Here is a 23,346-nt window from a genome sequence, read left to right as displayed (position 1 = left end):
GAATACACATTCTTCTTAAATGCATTTGTAACATTCTCAAGGATGGACTATGTTAGACTTTAAAACAATACATTCAAAATACATTCAATACATTCAAAAGGCTTAACATCATATAAAGTACCCTGAAACCAATACTACACTATATTTTAACTAATTTGGATTTAAAATTTTTTTTTAACGTTTATTTATTTTTGAGACAGAGAGAGACAGAGCATGAACGGGGGAGGGTCAGAGAGAGGGAGACACAGAATCCGAAACAGGCTCCAGGCTCCGAGCTGTCAACACAGAGCCCGATGCGGGGCTCGAACTCACGGACTGCAAGATCGTGACCTGAGCCGAAGTCGGCCACTCAACCAACTGAGCCACCCAGGCACCCCTAACTAATTTGGATTTAAATAAAATCTTGGAAGAAAAAAAATTATACAAAGTATGTTCTGCAACCACAGTGGAACAAAATTAAATATCAATGATAAGAGAAGACTTAAGAAATTCACAAATATGTGGAAATTAAGCAACACACTCTTAAGTAGCTAAGTGATCAAAAATATCATATGGGATTGAGGAGGGCACTTGTTGGGATGAGCACTGAGTGTTGTATGGAAACCAATTTGTCAATAAATTATATTAAAAAATAATAGGGGATACTTGATAAAACCCTGAAAACATGAGAATAAAAAGATAACATACCAAAACTTATGGGATACACATAAAGCAATGCTTGGAGTAAAATGTGTAGCCATAAACAACTGCATTACAAACAAATCTCAAACCAATAACTTAATATTCCATCTTAAGAAACCAGAAAAAAGAGAGTAAAGTAATCCAAACAAGCAGAAGGAAGGAAAAAAAATAAAGATTAGAGTACAAATAAATTAAATAGACAATAAAAAGATGAAAGAGATATCAACAAAACTAAAACCTGGTATTTTGAAAAGATCAACAATATGGACAAAATTTTAGATAGGCTGACCATGACAAAACATAAAGAGAGAAGATGAAATTACTACAATTAGGAATGAAAGAGGATCAACCATACAGAATTAAAAAGGACTATAAGGGAATATTATAAACCAGTGTTTGCCAACAAATTAGATAATCTAGATGAAATATACGGTTTCTACAAAGTCACAAATTACTAAAACTGGCTCAAGAAAAAGTAGAAAATCTGAATAGATGTGCAAAACTTAAAAATTACATTAGTAATAAAGTCCTGCAACCAAACATTTAAGGAAAATTACTTCACAAACTCTTTCAAAATAGAGCAGAGAGGGAACACATCTCAAATCACTCTAAGAGGCCAGTTGTACCATGATAACAAAACCAGACAGAGAAAATGAATAAAAGGACACTACAGACCAACATCCTTTATGAATAAAGACATAAAAATAATCAACAAAATACTAGTAAGGTGAATCCAGCAACATATAAAACAGATTAAGCACCATAACCAAGAGGGACTAATACTAGGAAGGCAGGGTTGGTTTGACATATGAAAATCAATCAATGTAATCAAGACAGTGTGGTACTCAAAAATTAACTTGAAATGGATTAAAGCCATAAATGTAAGACCTGAAACCACAAAACTCCTAGAAGAAAACATAGGGTAAAATGTACTTAACATTTGCTTTAGCAATGATTTCTTGGATATGACACCAAAGGTACAAACAACAAAAGCAAAATAAACAAGTGGGACTACAGCAACTAAAAATCTTCTGCATAGCAACTAAAAATCTTCTGCACAGCAAAGAAAAAAATCGACAAAATGAAAAGGCAATGCACTAAATGCAAGAAAACTTTTGGAAACCATATATCTGAAAAGGGAGTAATATCTGAAATACATAAGAAACTGATATGGGGTGCCTGGGTGGCTCTATTGGTTAAGCGTCTGTCTCTTGATTTTAGCTCAGGTCACAATCTCAGCAGTCATGAAATCGAGCCATGCACTGCGCTCCATGCTGGGCATAGAGTCTGCTAAGGAGTCTCCTTCCCCCTCTCCCTCTTCCCTGCTCACTCTCTTTCCCTCTAGCTCTGGGAAGGGAAGGGAAGGGAAGGGAAGGGAAGGGAAGGGAAGGGAAGGGAGCAAGCCAGCCAGCTAGCCAGCAAGCAAGAAACTTATACAACTCAATAGCAAAAAATCCAAAATAATTAAATAATGGGCAAAGGATCTAAATAAGACATTTTTCCAAGGAAGACTAAGAAGTGACCAATAGGTACATGAAAATGTGCTCAACATCACTTATCATCAGGGAAATGCAAATCAAACCCACAATGAGATATCACCTCATGTGTGTTAGAATGCTTACTATAAAAAATCAAGAGATAATAAGTGTTGTTGAAGATGTGGAGAAAAAGAAACCCTTGTACACTATTGGTGGGAATGGAAATTGGTATAGCCAATTGGAGACCAGCATGGATGTTCCTCAAAAAATTACAAATAGAACTACCATATGATTGAGCTATCCCACTTCTGGGTATTTATTTGAAGGAAATGAAATAGTATCTCAAAGAGATATCTGCACTTTCATGTTCACTACAGCATTATTCACAATAGGCAAGACACGGAAACAATCTTAAGTGTCCAACAACGGATAAATGGGTAAAGAAGATGTGATATATGCATAATTCCTTAAGTTTAGGTGAACACTGTTTTAGACAGAAACATTCATGGGGCACCTGGGTGGCTCAGTGGGTTAGAGGATCCGACTTGGACTCAGGTCATGATCTCACAGCTCGTGGGTTCACGCCCCATGTCAGGCTCTGTGCTAACAGCTCAGAGCCTGGAGCCTGCTTGGGATTCTGTGTCTCCCTCTCTCTCTCTGCCCCTCCCCCGCTCGCATTCTGTCTTGGTCTTTCTCTCAAAAATAAATGAACATTAAAAAAAAATAGAAGAATAAAAAGAAATTCATAAGATAAATAGTATGTTCTGTTAACAGTAAGACGTCTGTATACTCCAAGCAGGAGGTAAGATGTCTGCATACTCTAAACAGGAGGTTGAATTCCATTCAACTTGTTGACTTTTTCTCTATTCTCCTTCCTCCAAAAGCTGCATGTGCATTATCATGCCAAACCCACAATACCTTCTTCTGAATATATCATGGGCTAGATTTTACTTATGACTTTAATTACAGGCATGAATTGACTTTTTCAAATCCTGGTTAAATTCAATTTAATACATAACTAATAAAAAACTGAGTTAATCCCACCTAACTGCCAGAATTATGATATAGTGAGTAATAAATTTATTTATACTGAGAAAATACTAGAGTGCTAAACTCAAGTTATCCATTAAAAAAGAAAAAAAAAAGTTCCTCACAACATTCCCAAGTCTCCTTTAGGTCACAAGTGAGCTATTAACCAAAACACAGAAATGATAGAGGAACCTTTTTTAAGTGGGTGTTAGCAGATGTTAGCCAAGCAAATACTTTAAAATAATAAAATTAAATTAATGGGTGCTCTACTAATGTTTTCACCAGACAGCTAATACAGACCCAGGATGGTTCCTGGCCAACAGTAGAGGCAGTGGAACTTCAGATATATTTGTTGAAATGTTGGTGCTGTGAGAAGGGCCAAAAGCCAAATATGCATTTGGCCAAAACAGTTGGTAAGTTGCTATTTACAGATAATAATTAGAAACCAGGCACCAGGGTAAAGCTTGTAGTTGTAAGCACATGCAGGCTTTCATTTAATCCTTGTAACAACCTCCCCAATTACACTATCATTATTCTTTCCATTTTACAGATGAGAAAACAGATCTAAAAACTTAACATCAAAGCCTACTGTCCTCATGATATTACTTGGCAGTAGAGGGACACAAATTAAAAACCTACGCTGTTAACCATAACATGCCACTTCTGGGTGCTTCACCTTGGTTAATCTTTCCTAGGATATAATTAAGTACAGATGTAATGAATGCCTGAGCCATCAGACCCCAAGAAATCATCTGTTTGTGGAAACATCTGTCTCACTTGGCAAATATCTGAGGTTTAGATAAAATTTCATAGTTTGGTCTAGAGAATTAGAACTTTCAGAATTATGAAACTTTGATGATCAAAAAGGACCACCTACTGAGAGTCTCTGCCTTCTATGAAAGACATAACTCCCCCTAAGAAACCTAGGGGATCACAAGAATGTTCCTCATGATCATGACATAATCTTCTAGTCCAGGAGACCATCCACCCTTACTTCACCTTTTGAAAACATGTTTTCCCATGCTTGAGGAGAATGAAGGAATCTACAATCTTTTTTATAAGAAAGGAAAATATTAAACAGTTGGAAAGCTGAGGTTCTTAGGGTTGAGTACTTTGGGATGACAATTACAGTAAATGCTCATTCACTGAATGTGTTACCCCATAAATAAAGATTAGGACTAAAACAAATGCTCACTTAGAAAGCAACTGTAAGACTGGTTAAATCAATCAATTAAAATACTAAATTAAATGATAGTTGCTTCTCTATAGATTTTTCAATGTCCCTCTTAATATATAGCACCAGGATTAGATATAATACTTCAGAAGCATTCAGAGAGCAAGAGTATAATAGGGCTATTTCCTTTCTTGTTCATACTGTTTCTAGTACTGACTTCTAAGATTATTAACTTTATTATGAAATTGAATGCGCATGTCTACATTAATTACGGAAAGCCATTGCTATCTCCAGTATTTCAATGTGTGGAGTCTGTAAGCCACTCTTCTCCCACCCTATTTGTATTAACTTGCTATTTTAACTTCTGAGATATTTTTCAAATCTATGGCCAACTAATCCTTTAGAAATTTCTACACTTTTTGTTAACATCTCCCACCCTCACTGAAGTTATTAATACAAGTATTGAAGAGGACAGAATCAAGTTTGGAGTCCTTTGCATCCAATGGGACATCGCTGTCGAGAGTACCAAGATGATATGTCAGCTTTCTGTCCTGATTTCTGGACAGTAACTAACTACTTCCTGCCAGGTGGATCGCAATCAATATTAGATTAGAAGTCCACTTCATCATTTATTCTCCTTTTCAGATCAATGAACTGTATCTTACCTCTATTCCATTTGTGATTTGTATCAAAAAGATTGTTTTGTATGCTCCATCCAGCTTGGTAGCTTTTAATACATACTTACAATGACTAACCTTCTGTTTCTTTTTCTTCTCACATTAACTCAGATGTCTTCCAGCTTGCTGCCCCTCTGCCCGATGATTTTCCATGCATGCATGTATCCTAATTGCAATCCTTGCTAACATATATTTTGTTACCATATTCAGACTGTAGGTTTATATACTTATGTTTTCTTACATATTGATGTTTTTCTTTCTGTTGTTGCTTTATATTTTATGGAATCCTTGATTTCTTTCATGAACTCTGGTTTTCAATTATTCTTGACTACATTAGTAAATCTCTAAGCAAGTTTTTAGAGTATGGGCCAATGTTTCTCTGGGTAATGGCATACAGACCACTTGCATCAGAGATGTTGTTTGGGGACATCTGAAACTGGGCCCAGGAAGCTGTATTTTTAACATGCAATACATATGATTTTTACAAACATTAAAGTTTGGGAGCCCCGAACGCTGAAGTTTTGTTTTTCCCAGCTCTCGAGACATACGTTCTATTCTTCATTTAAGTATTTTAATCTAGTCTAGAAAACAAAAACCTCTTTCTTTTTGATAACACCCGAGAGAGTAAAAGTGGGAGGTATTTTACATCTAATACCTCAAAACCTCAAAAGCACTCTGCAAGTCAGATACTCTGAGAAATTAAATGGTTTGCTCAAGGTTACATAGATCATGGTTGGCATAGACTTTAGACCACAATGGGCCTGACTCCAGTGCCTGAGGTAATTGCCAACACATCATGCTAGCCCACCTAACTGTTTCCTTTTAGGCAACAATGGAGACAAAGACAGAAACTGCAGGAAGGGAGAAGATAAACAGCTTGTAGGAAGAGGAGAGGAGGAGTCTGAGGGTACGAAAATGGGGAAAGGAGAGCAAGGCCGCCCACACCACACTCTTAGATGGAGGCGGAAGTTTCAGTATGTGCTGGAGACAGCTGATGTAGAGCACTAGGAAGAGACAAAGCCCTTGCGGGGAACGAGGTAAATGCGAGGCAACTTAAGGGAGAGCAGGGTCAGCCTGTTCCCAAACTCTTAAGCATGGCAAACCAATTCCAAGATCGTTATAGTTAGATATTGGTCTTTAAGTTAATTGCTAAATGAAGAAATAAAGGCCTTGTTAAGGAACATAGTCTGTGCGTATGACATCCATAAGTTAGGTGATCGTATTTAGGGAAAGGGGGAAAAAAAATGGGTTTATTAGAAACATTTAGGGAACTGATGATCTGAATCTTTTAACTGATTGATTTAAATAAAATATGTAAAGCAGATTAGAAGAATTCAGTGTCCAATTTAAATTTTTTTCATTCACTTACTATTTACTTTTTCATTTCTTAAGTATTTATTGACTGCCTACTAAAAATGTACCTGGAATCAAGCTAGATGCTAGGGCATCCTTCTCAGTTAAATTGCTCAGTAAATGCAGAGTGAATATATGAATGAATGAATGAATGAATGAATGAAGAATAAATGAAATGAATGAATAAAGGATTTAACAAACAATCACACAGACTAGAGAAAGTGAATAAAGTATAAATGGAGATCTTGGATAGCTCTCTGCAAATATATTTAGCTGAATTAGGAAAGTTCAAAACTAAGATTCTTGACCTTTTCTGATGAGACTCCAGAGATCTGAAGTCTCATATTCAAGGTCAACTATTCTTTCAAGTTTATTGTGAAGCTATAATATTCAGAGGGTATTCCATGGCCACCCAGACTTTTTCAAAAACATGAGAGAAGATCTTCAGGCAAGGCTACCTTCTACTTACAAAATCCCTCTTATAGGCAGGAAAGAAAATCACAGAAAATACTAAGGCACAATCCTGCATCTCTGTCTTTACGATAAAAGTTATGTGTACAACGTTATTAGTTAACAGAGTTCAAATAATTAAAAACACACAGTAGGATATTTATTTATGAACTCTAGCACATCCTATTTGACAACCTGAATATCTTAACTGATACCGTGACAGGGGCGCCTGGGAGCTCAGTTGGTTAAGCATCTGACTTTGGCTCAGGTCATGATCTCACAGTTCATGAGTTCAAGCCACGTGTCGGGCTCCATGCTGACGGCTCAGAGCCTGGAGCCTGCTTCGGATTCTGTCTCCCTCTTTCTCTGCCCCTGCCCCACTCATGCTCTGTCTGTCTCTCCAAAATGAATAAATGTTAAAAAAATTTTTTAGTTGATACCTGACAAACTGAGTATCTTAATATGAGCAATTATAATTACAATAATGTAAAAAAACCTAGTTTTTAAATATAGACTAAAATAAACACTTGTTTCTTTTATACTGTAATTCAGTAAAAATGAGTCATCATGTTAAAAGAATAAGTCATAGAAATATTCTTTTGTTAAGACATGGGAATGACATTACCATGCACATGTAGCTGAAGGTGCTGTTGTGCTTCTCCGGCTGCATTGGTGGCCACACATGTGTATCTGCCAGCATCTTCCATCAGGGCTCTGGCAATTTGTAAAACTCGACCGGAAGACTGTATCTAATTGGGAACAGAAAGCATGGCAGCACTTTGTACTTTATATTGGACTGTAAAACATTTGCTTAGGTAGACAAACTCATTTAAATTGATACTAGCTAATTATAGTTTTATGCCAATATCTTAATTATCTCTAGATAGATTAGAGCCAGATCGCTTCGTCATACAAAAAATAGACTGATGCGATTGAAAACTTTTTTTATTCTTTAGAAAACACAAAATAAAATAACCTAAGACCAGCCTGCTGGTATAGTCATAAAACTTCACTGAACAAAAGACTTTAGCACTGAACTATGAGGTATGTGATAAAAATTTAAGCTACTTAAAAAAACACAGTCACATTTATATAACACTTCATAAATAGTTTTAAAACAACAATCTTTTTTGATTAAATGGTCACCGGGGCCAGAAAAACAATAAAAATTACAAAATATGAGTAATGGAAATGCAGATACATTTCTTCCTGACTGTTTTTCCTCATTTCTCTTTTAAACCTATTGCAACTAGCCTCCACCATTTTGGAACTGGTAGTTTAAGGGTTATTCTTTGAAACTGATTATTCAAAGGTTATCAGTAACTTCTAAGCACAAGATCCAACAGCATACGTAGTAAGCTCATTTTCTCTTCCCCCATCTACGGCATTTGGCATTATTGACCACCTACTCCTGAATCACTCTACTCTCTGGTTGTTGAAGATACAAAATGTCCTCAGTTCTCAATCTGTCTACTTCCTCCTCCTGCCCCATAAAAATAAAGCTCAGCTTTCTGATAGTTTTCATCCAAATTCATGTCTTCAGCAAAGAATCCTGTGCAGACTCTTAAATTTATAGTACTGGCCTCAATTTCTCTCCTGAGCTCCACACTCCCTGTTCCAGCTATCTGCTGGATGGGTTAGCACATGAAATTTAACATATCCAATAACTGTTTCCTTGTATCTCCAGACCTACTTTTCATTGCATGTTTCCAATCTTGTTTAATAGCACCACTATTCTCCAAGTCATCTTGATTTCAGAGCCCAATCTGACTCTCCTATTAAGTATACTACTCTATATTTTTCAGATCCCCTATTTTCCATTCTCACAACCACTGTGGGATTATAATAGTTTCTTAATTTATATTCCAGTGTCTCCAACCTCCCAAACTGTTAATCTATCTTATATATCACTGCCAGAATAATTTGCCTAAAATGCAAATTTGATCCTTTTACCAGTTCCCCTTCAAAGCTCACTCACAGCTCCCCACTTTGCCTAGCATGAAATCCGAACTTGGCATACATAGCCTTCCAGGCTTCCCACATTTTGAACCCAAATGATCTGCTCTCCATACACTCCCATGTAAACTCCCACTTGACCCATTCTCCAACCATACTGTACTAAACACATTAAGCAGCACATTCATACATTAATAGTCACTTCTAGACTTCTGCACATGGCCTTTAAATGTCATAATTTTTTAAGAGTCTGAACTAGGTCAGTTCTCTTCCATTTTTTCTTACTCTTTACTCTCCCCTTAGATAAACTCATTCACATCCATGGTTTCAAATATCATTATTTGTCAGTATCTCCAGCTAGAGCTCTCCTATGAGCTCCAGGAGCATACATTCCGTGGTCTACCTGATCTCCACTTTATTTCAAAGTCAACTTAACCTCCAAAACTCTAAAACTGAAATACAGTTTTTTTCCCGAAATGGGATGTCCTCCAAAGTCTATCATACTGGATGCATCATAATCTATGCATTTGTGTAGTTAGATTCTCCATGTTTTCCTTGATATTTCCCACTACCTCAACTTTCATGTGCAATTTTTCACTGAGTCATAATGACATCTTCTTCATGGTCAGAATGTGAGTTCAAATTTCAATCTCCTCTCTCTCCTAGATGATAAAGTCCTAATTGATATCCACACATCTACTCTTTATCTTTTTAAATTTATTTTTTGCAGTAAAATTGGCATGTAATTGTAGTTTCACATGTACAACATAATAATTCATATATCTGTATACGTCGTAAAGTGATCACAAGTCTTGTCACATACAAAGTTACAAATTGCTTTTCTTGTGATGAGAATTTTAAGATTTACTCTCTTGTTAACTTTCCACAATGCAATACAATATTATTGAGTATAGTCACTATGCTGTAATCACATCCCCGTGAATTATTTACTTAATATCTGGGACTTTGTACCACCTTCACCTTGACCACCTTCACCTATTTTGTCCACCTCTCAACCCCCTTCCTCTATGGCAACCACCAATCTGTTCTATGTGTATCTATGAGCTCTGTTTTGTCTCTTTCGTTTTTTAGATTCCACATATAATGCCTTCAAGGTCCATCTGGGTTGACACAAATGGCAAGACTTCATTTTTTTTTATGATTGAGTAGTATTCCATTGAGTGTCTATCTCTATCTCTATCTCTATCACATCCTCTTTATCCATTCATCTACTGATGAACACTTTGGTTGTTTCCATGTCCTGATTATTGTAGATGCTGCTGCAATGAACACATGGGTGCATATATCTTTTTGAGTTAAGTGTTTTTGTATTCTCTGGATAAATACCCAGAAGTGGAATTGCTGAATCGTGTGGTAACTCTATTTTTGATTTTTTGAGGACTCTCCCTACTGTTTTCATAGTGGCTGCACTAGTATACATTCCCACTAACAATGCAAAAGTGTTCCCTTTTCTCCACATCCTCACCAACACTTGTTGATAGCCTTCAAACAGGTGTGAGGTGATATCTCGTGGTTTTGATAATAGCCTTCAAACAGGGGTGAGGTGATATCTCATGGTTTTGATTTGAATTTCCCTGATAATCACTGATGTTAAACATTTTGTCATGTGCCTGTTGGACATCTATATGTCTTTGGAAAACTGTCTATTTATATCTTATGCCCATTTTTAAAACAGATTGCTTTTTTTTACTATTATATTGACTTCTTTATATACATTGGAAATTAATCCCTTAGCAGATATATGATTTACATTTTTTTCTCTCATTTAATAGGCTGCCTTTTGTTGGTGGTTTCCTTTTCTGTGAAGAAGCTTTTTAGATTGATGTAGATTGATCCCACTTGTTTAGTTTTGCTTTTGCTGTCTTTGATTTTGGAGTCATATCTAAAAACTCGATGCCAAGACTCTTGTCAGGAAGCTTATTACCTACGTTTTCTTCTAGGAGTTTTGTGGTTTCAGGTCCTACATTCAAGTTTTTTTTATATTAAATATAACTTATTGTCAAATTGGTTTCCATACAACACCCAGTGCTCATCCCAACAAGTGCCCTCAACAATGCCCATCACCCACTTTCCCTTCTCCCCCGCCCCCGCCCCGTCAGCCCTCAGTTTGTTCTCAGTATTTAAGAGTCTCTTATGGTTTGCCTCCTTCTCTCTCTGTAAATTTCTCCCCCCCTTTCCTTCCCCCATGGTCTTCTGTTAAGTTTCTCAGGGTCCACATATGAGTGAAAACATAGTATCTGTCTTTCTCTGCTGACTTACTTCACGTAGCATAATACCCTCCAGTTCCATCCACAAATGGCCAGATTTCATTCTTTCTCATTGCCAAGTAGTATTCCATTGTATATATAAACTACAGCTTCTTTATCCATTTGTCAGTTGATGGACATTTAGGCTCTTTCCATAATTTAGCTATTGTTGAGAGTGCTGCTTTAAACATTGGAGTACAAGTGCCCCTATGCATCAGTACTCCTGTATCCCTTGGGTAAATTCCTAGCAGTGCTATTCCTAGGTCATAGGGTAGATCTATTTTTAATTTTTTGAGGAACCTCCACACTGTTTTCCAAAGCAGCTGCACCAGTTTGCATTCCCACCAACAGTGCAAGAGGGTTCCCATTTCTCCACATCCTCTCCAGCATCTATAGTCTCCTCTGATTTGTTCATTTTAGCGAATCTGATTGGTGTAAGGTGGTATCTCAGTGTGGTTTTGATTTGTATTTTCCTGATGAGGAGTGACATTGAGTATCTTTTCATGTATCTGTTGGCCATCTGGATGTCTTCTTTAGAAAAGTGTCTATTCATGTCTTCTGCCCATTTCTTCACTGGATTATTTGTTTTTCAAGTGTGGAGTTTGGTGAGTTCTTTGTAGATTTTGGATACTAGCCCTTTGTCCGATCTGTCATTTGCAAATATGTTTTCCCATTCCATAGGTTGCCTTTTAGTTTTGTTGATTGTTTCCTTTGCAGTGCAGAATCTTTTTATCTTGATAAGGTCCCAATAGTTCATTTTTGTTTTTAATTCCCTTACCTTTGGAGATGTGTCAAGTAAGAAATTGCTGTGGCTGAGGTCAAAGAGGTTTTTTCCTGCTTTCTCCTCTAGGGTTTTGATGGTTTCCTGTCTCACATTTAGGTCCTTCATCCATTTTGACCTACATTCAAGTTTTTAATCAATTTTGAGTTAATCTTTATGTATGGTGTAAGACAGTGTTTTGGATTCATTCTTTCGCATGTGACTATCCAGTTCTTCCAATGCCGTTTATTGAAGAGAACATGCTTTCCCCATTGTATATTCTTGCCTCCTTTGTCATAAATTAATTAATTATATATGTGTAGGTTTATTTCTAGGCTCTCTCTCTATTCTGTTCCATTGATTTATGTGTCTGTCTTTATGCCAATACCAAACTGTTTTTGATTATTATAGTTTTGTAGTATAGTTTGAAAACAGCATGAGGCTTCAAGGTTTGTTTTTCTTTCTCAAGATCATTTTGGCTACTTGGGATCTTTTGTGGTTACATACAAATTTTAGGTTTGTTCTACTTATGTGGCAAATGCTATTGAATTTTTGATAGAAATTGCATTGAATCTATAGGTTGCTTTGGGTATTATGAACATTATAACAAGATTAATTATTCCAATTCATGGGCATAGGATACCTTTCCATTTGTTTGTGCCTTCAATTTTTTTCATCAATGTCTTATAATTTTCTAGTGCACAGGACTTTCACCTCCTTGTTAAAATTTCTTTTTATTCTTTTTTATGCAATTTTAAATGGGATTGTTTTCTTGATTTATCTTTCTGATAGTATGTTAGTGTATAGAAATGCAACCAATTTTTGTATATTGATTTTGTATTCTGCAACTTTACTGACTTCATTTATTAGTTCTAACAGTTTTTGGGTGAAGTCTATAGGATTTTTTGTATATATAAAATCATATTGTCTGCAAATAGTGACAGTTTTACTTTTTCTTTTCAATCTGGATGAATTTGATTTCTTTTTCTTGACTAATTGTTCTGGCTAGAACTTCCAATGCTATATTGAATAAAAGCGGTGAGAGTGGGAATACTTGTCTTGCTCTTGATCTTAGAGAAAAAACTTTCAGTTTTTCACCACTGAACATGATAAGCTGTGGGCTTATCATATATGGCCTTAATTATGTTCAGGTATGTTTCCTCTATTCCCATTCTGTTGAGTGTTTTCATCATAAATGGATGTTGACTTTTGTCAAACGATTTTTCTATTGAGATGATCGTATGATTTTTATCCTTCATCTGTTAATGTGGTGCATTTCACTGGTTAATTTGTGAGTGTTGGAAACATCCTTGCATCCCTGGAGAAAATTCCACTTAATTATGGTTTATGATCCTTGTAATGTATTGTTGAATTTAGTTTGCTAATATTTTGTTGAGGATTTTTGCATCTATGTTCATTAGGGACATAGGCCTATAATTTTGTTGTTGTTGATTGGGGTTTTTTGTTGTTTGTTTTATTTTGTTTATATGGTGTCCTTGTCTAGTTTTAGTATCAGGGTAAAGCTGCCCTCAAAAAATAAATTTGGAAGTGTTCCCTTTTCTTCAAGTTTTTGGAAGAGTTAGAGAAGGATAAGTACAAAATCTTCTTTGAATGTTTTCTAGAATTCACCAGTGAAGCAATCGGGTCCTGGAATTTTGTTTGTTCATAGTTTTTTTGTTTTTGTTTTTAATGCTTATTTATTTATTTTTGAGCGGGGGGAGAGCTGGGGAGAGACAGAGAGAGAGAGAGACATAGAATCCCAAGCAGGCTCTGCACTGTGAGCAGAGTCTAATGCAGGACTCGAACCCACAAACCATGAGAGCATGACCTAAGCTGAAATCAAGAGTCCGACTTTAACCAACTGAGCCACCCAGGTGACCTGATAGTTTTTTTGATTACTGATTCAGTCTCTTTACTAGTGACTGGTCTATTCAGATTTCCTATTCTTGATTTAGTCTTCAAAGATTGTATGTTCTAGGAATTTATTCTTCCTTCTAGGTTGTCCAATTTGTTGGTCATGTAACTGTTCATAGTAGCCTGTTATGATCCTTTGTATTTCTGTGGTATCAGTTGTACACTCTCCTTTTTTACCTCTGATTTTATTTATTTGAACCATTTCTGTACTGTTTTTGGTGAATCTAGCTAATTTTGTCAGCTTTGTTTATCTTTTCAAAGAACTATCTCTTAATTTCATTAGTCTCTTTTTTTCTTTTTTGTCCCCATTTCACTTATTTCTGCTCTGATCTATTATTTCCTTCCTTCAACTAATGTTAGGCTTTGTTTGTTCTTTTTCTAGTTCCTTTAAGTGAAAAGTTAGATTTCTTATTTGAGATTTTTCTTGTTTCTTGAGGTAAGTCTGTATCTCTATAAACTCCCCTCTTAGAATGGCTTTTGCTGCAGCCTATTGATTTTGGTACATTGTATTTCAATTTTCATTTGTCTTAGGTATTTTATTTTTTAATTTCCCCTTTGATATTTTGTTGATGAAATTATTGTTCATGTTGCTTAATATCCACATATTTGTTATTTTTCCTGTATTTTTCTCGTAATTATTTTTCTAGCTTCATACCATTGTGGTCAGAAACTATTCTTGATATGATTTCAATCTTCTTAAATTTATTGACATTTGTTTTGTGGCCTACCAGGTGATCTATCCTGGAGAATGTTTCATATGCATTTAAGAAGAATGTGTATTCTGCTGATTTAGGATAGAATATTCTGTACATATTTATTAAGTAAACCTGATCTAATGTGTTGCTTAATACTGATATTTCTTTATTGCCTTTTTTCTGGATGATCTATTCACTGATTTAAGTGGGATATTAAAGTCCCTTGTTATTATTGTATTGCTGTTAATCTCTCTGTGTAGGTCTCTTAATATTTTCTTTGTATACTTTTGTGCTTCTATGTTGGGTATATACATATTTATAAATGTTACACCTTCTTGCTGGATCATTATGAAATGATTATGTAATGGCCTTTATCATTATGTAATGTCCTTTGTCTCTTTTTTTAATAGTTTTTGCTTTAAAGTCTATTTTGTCTGATACAAGTATAACTTTACCAGCCTAGTTATCATTTCCATTTGCATGGAATATGTTTTACCATCTCTTCACTTTCAGTTTGTTTGTGTCCTTACATCTGAACTAAGTCTTTTGTAGGCAGCATATAGATGAATCTTGTTGTTTTTTTTTTTAATCCATTTAGACACTGTATATTTTTGATTGGAGAATTTAGTCCATTTACATTTAAAGTAATTATTGAATAGGGAATATAGCCAATGGCATTATAATAGCATTGTATGGTGACAGATGATTGCTACACTTGTGGTGAACATAGTATAATGTACGGAATTTTTTAATCACTATAGTGTTCAACTATGTTGTACATCTGAAACTTATGTAACATTTTATATCAACTTCAACAAAAAAGTAATTTTAATTTTTTAAAACAAGGAAATGACCTGTCCCTTCCCCACCCCCACCCAATAAATTGTTGATAGGAATGTACTTATTGCCAAGTTGTTAATTGCTTTCTGGCTGTTTTTGTAGTTCCTCTCTGTTCTTTCCTCTTCTCTTGCTTTCTTCCCTTGTGGTTTGATGACTTTGTTTAGTGTTATGTTTAGATTACTTTCTCATTATCTTTTGTGTACCTACTATAAGTTTTTGCTTTGTAATTACCATGAGGCTCACGTATAACAACCTATTATACAATAGTCTATTTTAAATTGATAGCTGGGGCACCTGGCTGGCTCAGACAGTTAAGCATCTGACTCTTGGTTTCGGTTTAGGTCCCGATCTCACACTTTTTGAGACTGAGCCCTGTGTCGGTCTCTGTGCTGACAGCACAAAGGCTGCTTGGGATTTTGTCTCCCTCTCTCTCTGCCCTTCCCCAGTTTGTGCTGTTTCTATCTTTCTCAAAATAAATAAGTAAACATTTAAAAAAAATAAATTGATGGCAACTTAAGTTTGAATGCATTCTAAAATTTTACATATCTACATCCCCCCCAAGTGTTTTATGTTTTTGATGTCACATTTTACATTCTTTTATTTTGTGTCTCCTGTAACTGTTTGTTGTGGTTACAGTTAATTTTACTTTTGTTTTTTAATCTTTTTTTTTTTTCAACATTTATTTATTTTTGGGACAGAGAGAGACAGAGCATGAACGGGGGAGGGGCAGAGAGAGAGGGAGACACAGAATCTGAAACAGGCTCCAGGCTCTGAGCAGTAAGCACAGAGCCCGACGTGGGGCTCGAACTCACGAACAGTGAGATCGTGACCTGAGCCGAAGTCGGATGCTTAACCGACTGAGCCACCCAGGCGCCCCATTGTTTTTTAATCTTAATACTGGCCCTATAAGTAATTAACCCACTACCTTTACTATATATATAGTTTACCAGTGGCATTTTTACTTTTGCATGTTTTCTTATTACTAGTTAGTGCTTTTTCTTTCCAGCTTAAAGTCCTTTTAACATTTTTTTTTTCTTTTTTGGAAGGGCCACTTTAGTGTGATAAATTCTTTTACCTCTTGCTTGTCTAAAAATCTCTTTACTCTCCTTCAATGCTGAATAATAATATACTGGGTAGTGTATTCTTGAGGGCAAGTTTTTTTCCTTTTAGCACTTTGAATATATCACACCACTCCCTTCTAGCCTGCAAGGTTTCTGCTGAAAATTCTTAGAGTGCTAGGGGAGGGGGGGGGGGCCGGTGGGGCAGGTCCATTGTACCTAACAAATTGCTTTTTTCTTGCCATTTTTAAGGTTTTCTTTTTATCTTTAACTTTTTACATTTTAATTATAATGTCTCTTCATGTGGATCTCTTTCAATTCATCTTATTTAGAACTCTCTGTGCTTCCTGGACCTGGATGTCTGTTTTCTTCCCCAGCTTAGAGAGGTTTTCATCCATTACTTCGTGAAATGTGCCCCCTTTCTCTCTCTTTTCCCCTTCTGAAGCCCATGTAATGTGAATGCTATTCCATTTGATGTTGCCCCATAGTCCCTTTAGCTATCTTCATTTCTTAGGAATTCTTTTTTCTTTTTGCTTTTCTGTTTGGGTGAATCCCACTGCCCTATCTTCCAGCTCACTGATTTGTCCCTCTGCTTCATCTAAGCAGCTGTTGAACCCCCCTAGTGTATTTTTCAGTTCAATTATTATTTTTCAGCTCTGTGACTTCTATTTGGTACTTTCTTATATTTCCTATGTTTTGTTGAAGTTCTCACTGTGTTCATCCATTCTTCTCCTGAGTTCAGTAAGCATCTTTGTGACCATTACTTTGAACTCTTTATCAGGTAGATTACATACCTCCATTTCATTAAGATCTTTTTTTTTTTTCCTGAGGTTTTGTTTTGTTCTTCCTTTTGAGACACACTCTTCCATTTCCTCATTTTGCTTGAGTCTCTGTGTTAATTTCTATGTATTAGGCAAAACAGCTATCTTCCCACTGTTAAAAGAGTGGCCTTGTCTAGATTAACCTCATCATTCAACCTTGCCTTAGCTCTTGGTTGTCTCTCACATTTTGTGACTAAGTAGCCTGATTTACTCCTGATAGGTCTCAGTTGTTAAGAGTGTTTCAAGACCTGTCAGTGCTCCAGAGAGAGAGAGAGAGACAGATCTTGGTCAGTACCTGGCTTCAGGCTGACTGGAAGCCATGATCCTCAGGCAGCAGCTTTTAAAGTATACAAATGGCACTGCAATTGTAATCCCTGCTGGCCTTAAGACCAGGGGATCTGGAGGTGTCCCCGGGTGACAAATTACAGAATTTGGGGCTTCAGATGTGAGTATATGCTTCTTCCTAGGAGTGAGCTATATATAGCAAGGCCAAGGGAGGACACATAGGTGGTGTCTCCCTGCCTATGTTCCCTGGGAATGCCTTCAGAGTCTCTACATGGATGGCAAACCTGAAGCCCATCCCTCAGGTTGAAGCTCAAGGACCAGTGGTGGGCCTTTTTCACCAGCAGACTAGGAGTATATTCCAGTTTACTGTCTGTGCAATGCCTTGGGTGGGGTAGCCTGCCAAGAACTGTTTTTCTGGTTATTGTTACAGTCCCATAGGCCCTGGCACACAAGCTCCTCTGGCCACTAGGTCCAGGAAGGGGTATCTCCTGTGTGGACTGTGCTTGCCTGTCAACTTTAGTGAGGTAGTGGGAGAGAACTTGAGGTGGGGCATGCCTGCAGCTTTAGCAAGGCATGGAAAGAGTGCTGGGGGCAGAGCACGCGCTCCACTGCAGCAAGGCAGTGGGAGATTGCTGTGTCTGTGCACATCTGCTTTTGCTAGCAAGGTAGAGGAAGAATGCAAAACTGGTGCCTCCCAGGACCTCTGTCCCTGGAGAAAGTCCCTACTGGTCCCTGCCCCTCTGGCAGATGCTTTAAAATTAGCAAATAAAGGGGTGCCTGGGGGGCTCAGTGGGTTAAGCATCTGACTCTTCATTTCCCCTCAGGTCATGATCCCATGGTTCACGAGACAGAGCCCTGCATCAGGCTCTGCTCTGACAGCGTGGAGCCTGCTTGAGATTCTCTGTCTCTATCTCTCTATCTGCCCCTCCCTTTGCCTCAAAATAAAATAAACGTTTAAAAAGAAATTAGCAAGTGAATATCCTTCACATAGAGTCTAGGTACTTTTTAAACTTTTACACTAGGTCCCAGGGCAGGTAAGTGTGCATGTGAGTCATGAGGTATCTCAGATCCCTACAGTCCTTGGGGTCTCTCGGATGTAAGGTCCAATGGTTTTCAAAGCCAGATGTTTTATGGCTCATCTCTCCAGTACAGGTCCCAAGGGCTTAAATGCCTGACATAGGGCAGGAGCCCCATCTCCTCAGGGAGAAGCTCCAGACTTGTGAGATCCCTCCCTGTTGAGGGTCACCATGCCAGGGGTGTGGTTTTTGGCAAGACTGCACCTCTGCCTCCCCTGCCCATCTTGATGTTGCCCTTTTACCCTTTGTCATAGAAGAGCTGTTCAGCTAGTTTTCATATCTTTTTCAGAGCAAGTGTTCCATATGTGGCAGTAAATTTGGTGTCTGTAGGAAGAGGTAAGTTCAGGATCTTCCTGTACTGCTGTCTTGGACCACCCTTGCCCACATATCTACTTTTAACTCCTTCATTCAACTCATTATCTTATAGGGGTCTGGTAACTATTTAAAGTGAAGATTTGCTTATGTCACTCCTCTCTTAAAACTCTTCAAAGATCTCTCATGTATTTAAGTACAAATAAAACCATTAACATTACTTAAATGCCTTCTACCCACTCTTTGGTCTCCTCTCATACCACCTCATCTTGCTCTCTTCAGTCCCCTGGCTTGCTGTCAGGTCCTCAGGGGGTGTCATGCTCTCCTTTATTTTAAGTTGCTTGCCCATACACATCTTCTCTGAAACACCCTACTCAGTTCTCTTCCATTAAGTCACCCATTCAGTTCCTATGTATTCTTCAGATCTCTGCTCAAAGACTTTCTCTATGAATTACCCTCATGTCTAAAGCCTTTCCACAATATCAGTTCTCATACTTCTCCATATTTTCTCTTAATATTACTCTTTATAGTTTCTAATTAAAGTTTTATATATGTATGTTATAAACACCTATTTCCCAGAGAAACAGTTGCTTACAAGCAGTATGCTTTAAAGCTTCATAATGAATCTCTCACTAGCACAAATGTATACAATTAATTCCATAGGACTTGGAATAGGAATAATAAGTGAGCAGATACCCATCACTTCTTATTCGGAAGAGAACTCAGCACATCGCTCATTACTGCAAACTCACTACAAGCAAAGTTCAAGCCCACATTAGTCAATTAACTTGGTCCTAGGAGCAAAATCTATTAATTCAGATTTTTAAATTCACTGTTTAGATTATCTAAGTTTGAAATATATTTATTTATTTAAAAATATGTAATGAGGTAAAGTTTTATGCCAGAGATTATACTCAGAGTGAAGGATACAGAAATGAATTTATTCAGACAGCGTCTCTGTCCTCTGGAAGCTTATAAACTAAAGTATTTTTTTTCAAGACTTATTTCACTTAGGTTTACGTAAATATGATTTTACCTCAATCTTAGTATATGATAAACACATTGGGGATAGTCTGAGTCAATATGGATGAACACTGTTCATTCATCCATGAAACATCATTTTTTCAATACTTAAGAGTCATGCATCAAACAATAAAAATACCAACCAGTAAGTTAAAATCAGTATCATTATTAGTCTTTAATTAATTTCATTCTTCAAATCAAAATATTAAGCTAAATTCTAAAAACTATAAGGAAAACACATACTGTTTTAGTAAATTTTCTATAGTCTGTCCAACAGGAAAATCTACAATTAGGAAAGAAGAATGTGATAGCTCTGAGAAGATCTAGGTAGGTTTCACATTTTGGGCTAAGCAATATTGATACTTACTTTGAGATTTCCCTGGGCAGTGTTCACAGGTTGGCCATCTTTTAACCATGTAATAGATGGATTTGGAATGCCATTGGCAATGCACTGCAAAGTGATAGGCTTGTATTTCACTACAGCTCTCTCAGAAAAATCTGGGGATTTGATTGTTGGAGGTACTAGATTCAAGGAAGGAAAAGAAAGGAAAGGAAAGGAAAGGAAAGGAAAGGAAAGGAAAGGAAAGGAAAGGAAAGGAAAGGAAAGGAAAGGGAAGGAAAGGGAAGGGAAGGAAAGGAAAGAAAGAACAGGGGAAGGGAAGAAGTGAGAGAGGGAAGGATGGATGGAAGGAAGGACAGCGGGAGGGAGGGAGGGAACAAAAACCATAATCAGTGGAGTCAAATACTTAAAAATCCAGATGTAAGAACCTGAAACTTTAAAATTTAGAAAAGGGGAAATTCCCATTTTAACAAACAATGAAATAATTTTATCTCATGCATTTAATTTAGTCTTCAGCAATTTTAGATGACCTATTTCTTAACTGTGGATTTCTATTCTTCAAAGAATAAGTAAAATATATTTATAGCAACTGTAATCAGCATGTATGTTTGGCTTACACATTTTGGTGTGTTTTCCCAATCTATTATGATCTTCTCTTTCTCTAGAACTACCTCATTAAATCAGGGTGGGTTTCCTGTACCTGTATTTATTACCGCAAGACTCTGACCCCAGTAAGACTATTGAATACAGAATGGTAACTTGATTTAAGCTGCCAGAATTGGAATTGAGACTGAGAAACAGAGTTAGCTATATTTCATCCCAGGATTGGAAAGGCAGTAAAAAAGTCTGCATGGACAGAGGGAAAAATGTTGATGTTCATAGAAACCTCTACTGAGGGTTCCAAATGGCTCTCCAGTCTCCCATCGCAGTCTCTACTTTCCCAACATCTGCAGACAAGTGAGACATATAATACCCTGGCAGAGGGTTGCCTCGTCATTACATTAATGGTTCTGATCCTTCTGTGCTAGTTCTGTGAATATTCTTACATACCCTGGATCCTGCAGAACAGGATCCTTACCTTCTATTTTGGAAATGACTTTATTCACACTCCCTCCTGTTTTGACTAAACTCTGGAGAGTGGACACAATCCCTTTACTTAGAACTTGCTGCCTGCCTATTCTATCTTATTTGGCCTCATTCCTCAGACGCTGGCATTCTATGCAGAATCACACTAACATTTGAATTCTGTATATTCATTTACACAGGTCTCTTGGTTAAGTCTCTGTGTTAGTAAAGTACCTTCCAATCTGCCATACAACTTAACTCAAATTCACATACTTCATATTACTTTCCACAACTCAAGATTTATCCAGATTACTGAACTACCATCTGAATTAAATAATGACCCAGTGCATAAGCTAATTTTAAATGTAATGCTCTGGTCTCTTCTTCAGCATACCATGAACAGTAACTTCAAATTCCTTCTTGTGGTCGCCAGCAATGTTTGTTGCCACGCAGCGATAAAGGCCTGTATCTGACACCTGAGCCTGGGCAATAACCAATTTGCGTCCATTTAGCAAAATCCTGAATCCATCCCTTTCATCAGTTAGCTGGCCATCCTTTAGCCACCTATAGAAACAAGGCAAAAAGAAGTCTGGAGATATATTTTAAAAACTAAGTTCCTAGAGGGGTGTGTGTGTGTGTGTGTGTGTGTGTGTGTGTGTGTGTGTGTGTTTATCTCGGAGGAACTAGAACCATTTATATATTAAAATGTCTCTGTACATACATAGATATATAAATTCTCAACTGTATTTGCCAAATTCTCTATTTGTCCATTCTATATAGTGAACTATAATGGGGAAAAGAAAAAAGTAAAGCTGGCCTAACACAGAAGTTGGCATATTGTTGGAGCCCCAATAGCTATGTGTTTTCTTCATTCTTCTATTAATGTTAAGGAACAGAAAGAGGCAAATGCCCCTAAATATTATTCACTTCAGATGTTTAAACAATATTAACCAGCAAAGTGAATACATTCCTAAAGCATCTGTAAAATAAAAGACTGAAACCACATAGCATTATGTATTTTTTCATTTCTTATGAGTTATCACTTTCCATTTTACTTTATAATCATATGTGAACATATATTATTCTCTTAGTTGACTAACTGCTCCTTTGCATATCCTGCACCTTGGAAATGAAAGGTTAGGTATTCACAAATGCTTTGTGAATGAAGAAATAAGAAAAGAAATTGGTAAACACATATGCATGGTAACTTCCTCTATTTCCCTAATATGTCCAGTACATTACTTTTTATTTAATCATTCATTAAACATTTCAGTTCCTCAGGAAGATCTGACAGATACTGCTTACTAGTCTGTCTCTATAAACTGAAAATGTATTTCTCAGAGCATAAATGGAATTCGTCTAATTGAGCAGATTTAGGGGCCCTGTTATTATAAAGCAAAAGCCGCCTTTGTATACAGAGTATGTCTTTTTTTTTTTAATTTTTTTTTTCAACGTTTATTTATTTTTGGGACAGAGAGAGACAGAGCATGAACGGGGGAGGAGCAGAGAGAGAGGGAGACACAGAATCGGAAACAGGCTCCAGGCTCTGAGCCATCAGCCCAGAGCCTGATGCGGGGCTCGAACTCACGGACCGTGAGATCGTGACCTGGCTGAAGTCGGACGCTTAACCGACTGCACCACCCAGGCGCCCCACAGAGTATGTCTTTTAAAAGAGGAGCATAAGGAATATAATTTTATATGGCCGCCTTTTAATGACACAGGACTTCTTTCAAGATAGCTCTAAAACACGCAAATAAAGAAGGGGGAGGTATTTAGAAGACACACCAAAACCCTTACATGATAGTTGGTGTGGGAGAGCCTGTCACTTGACAATCTAGCTCCAGTAAGTTATTAACCATCACAATGAAGTAAGATGTCTCATCTCCTCCGTCTATAGCTGGTGGCACTAGAAAACAACAGAGATGTAGCATACAAAGAAATGTACACAAGAAAAAATATACTACTCTTTTAAGCAGTACTAAGTTGCAGTTTAGAAGGTTGACAAGTATCATAGGGATTTGATACACCAAGGGGATTTGAAATATAAAATAAACTTTACCATACATACTTGCTAGGATCGGGGAATGTATTT

The 23,346-nt window shown here is 36.9% G+C and overlaps 1 protein-coding gene across 5 annotated transcripts in view; it reads right to left on the bottom strand.

The window, feature by feature from the left end:
* Positions 1–23,346, bottom strand: part of HMCN1 (hemicentin 1) — a 492,563-nt gene that overhangs the window by 172,227 nt on the left and 296,990 nt on the right. For all 5 annotated transcript variants that reach the window (XM_040446605.1, XM_040446604.1, XM_040446606.1 and 2 more), the window contains 4 exons: positions 23,052–23,160; positions 21,649–21,818; positions 20,217–20,371; positions 7,468–7,591 (listed from right to left, as the gene is read on the bottom strand). In XM_040446605.1, the coding sequence (XP_040302539.1) occupies positions 7,468–7,591; positions 20,217–20,371; positions 21,649–21,818; positions 23,052–23,160 (558 nt within the window). The remainder of the gene's footprint in view (positions 1–7,467; positions 7,592–20,216; positions 20,372–21,648; positions 21,819–23,051; positions 23,161–23,346) is intronic.

This window comes from Herpailurus yagouaroundi, unplaced genomic scaffold (assembly GCF_014898765.1).
Source record: "Herpailurus yagouaroundi ecotype Mexico unplaced genomic scaffold, PumYag 195, whole genome shotgun sequence".
NCBI classification, from domain to species: domain Eukaryota; kingdom Metazoa; phylum Chordata; class Mammalia; order Carnivora; family Felidae; genus Herpailurus; species Herpailurus yagouaroundi.
The sequence above is the reverse complement of the archived record's forward strand: the minus strand, read 5'-3'. Positions and strand labels throughout refer to the sequence as shown.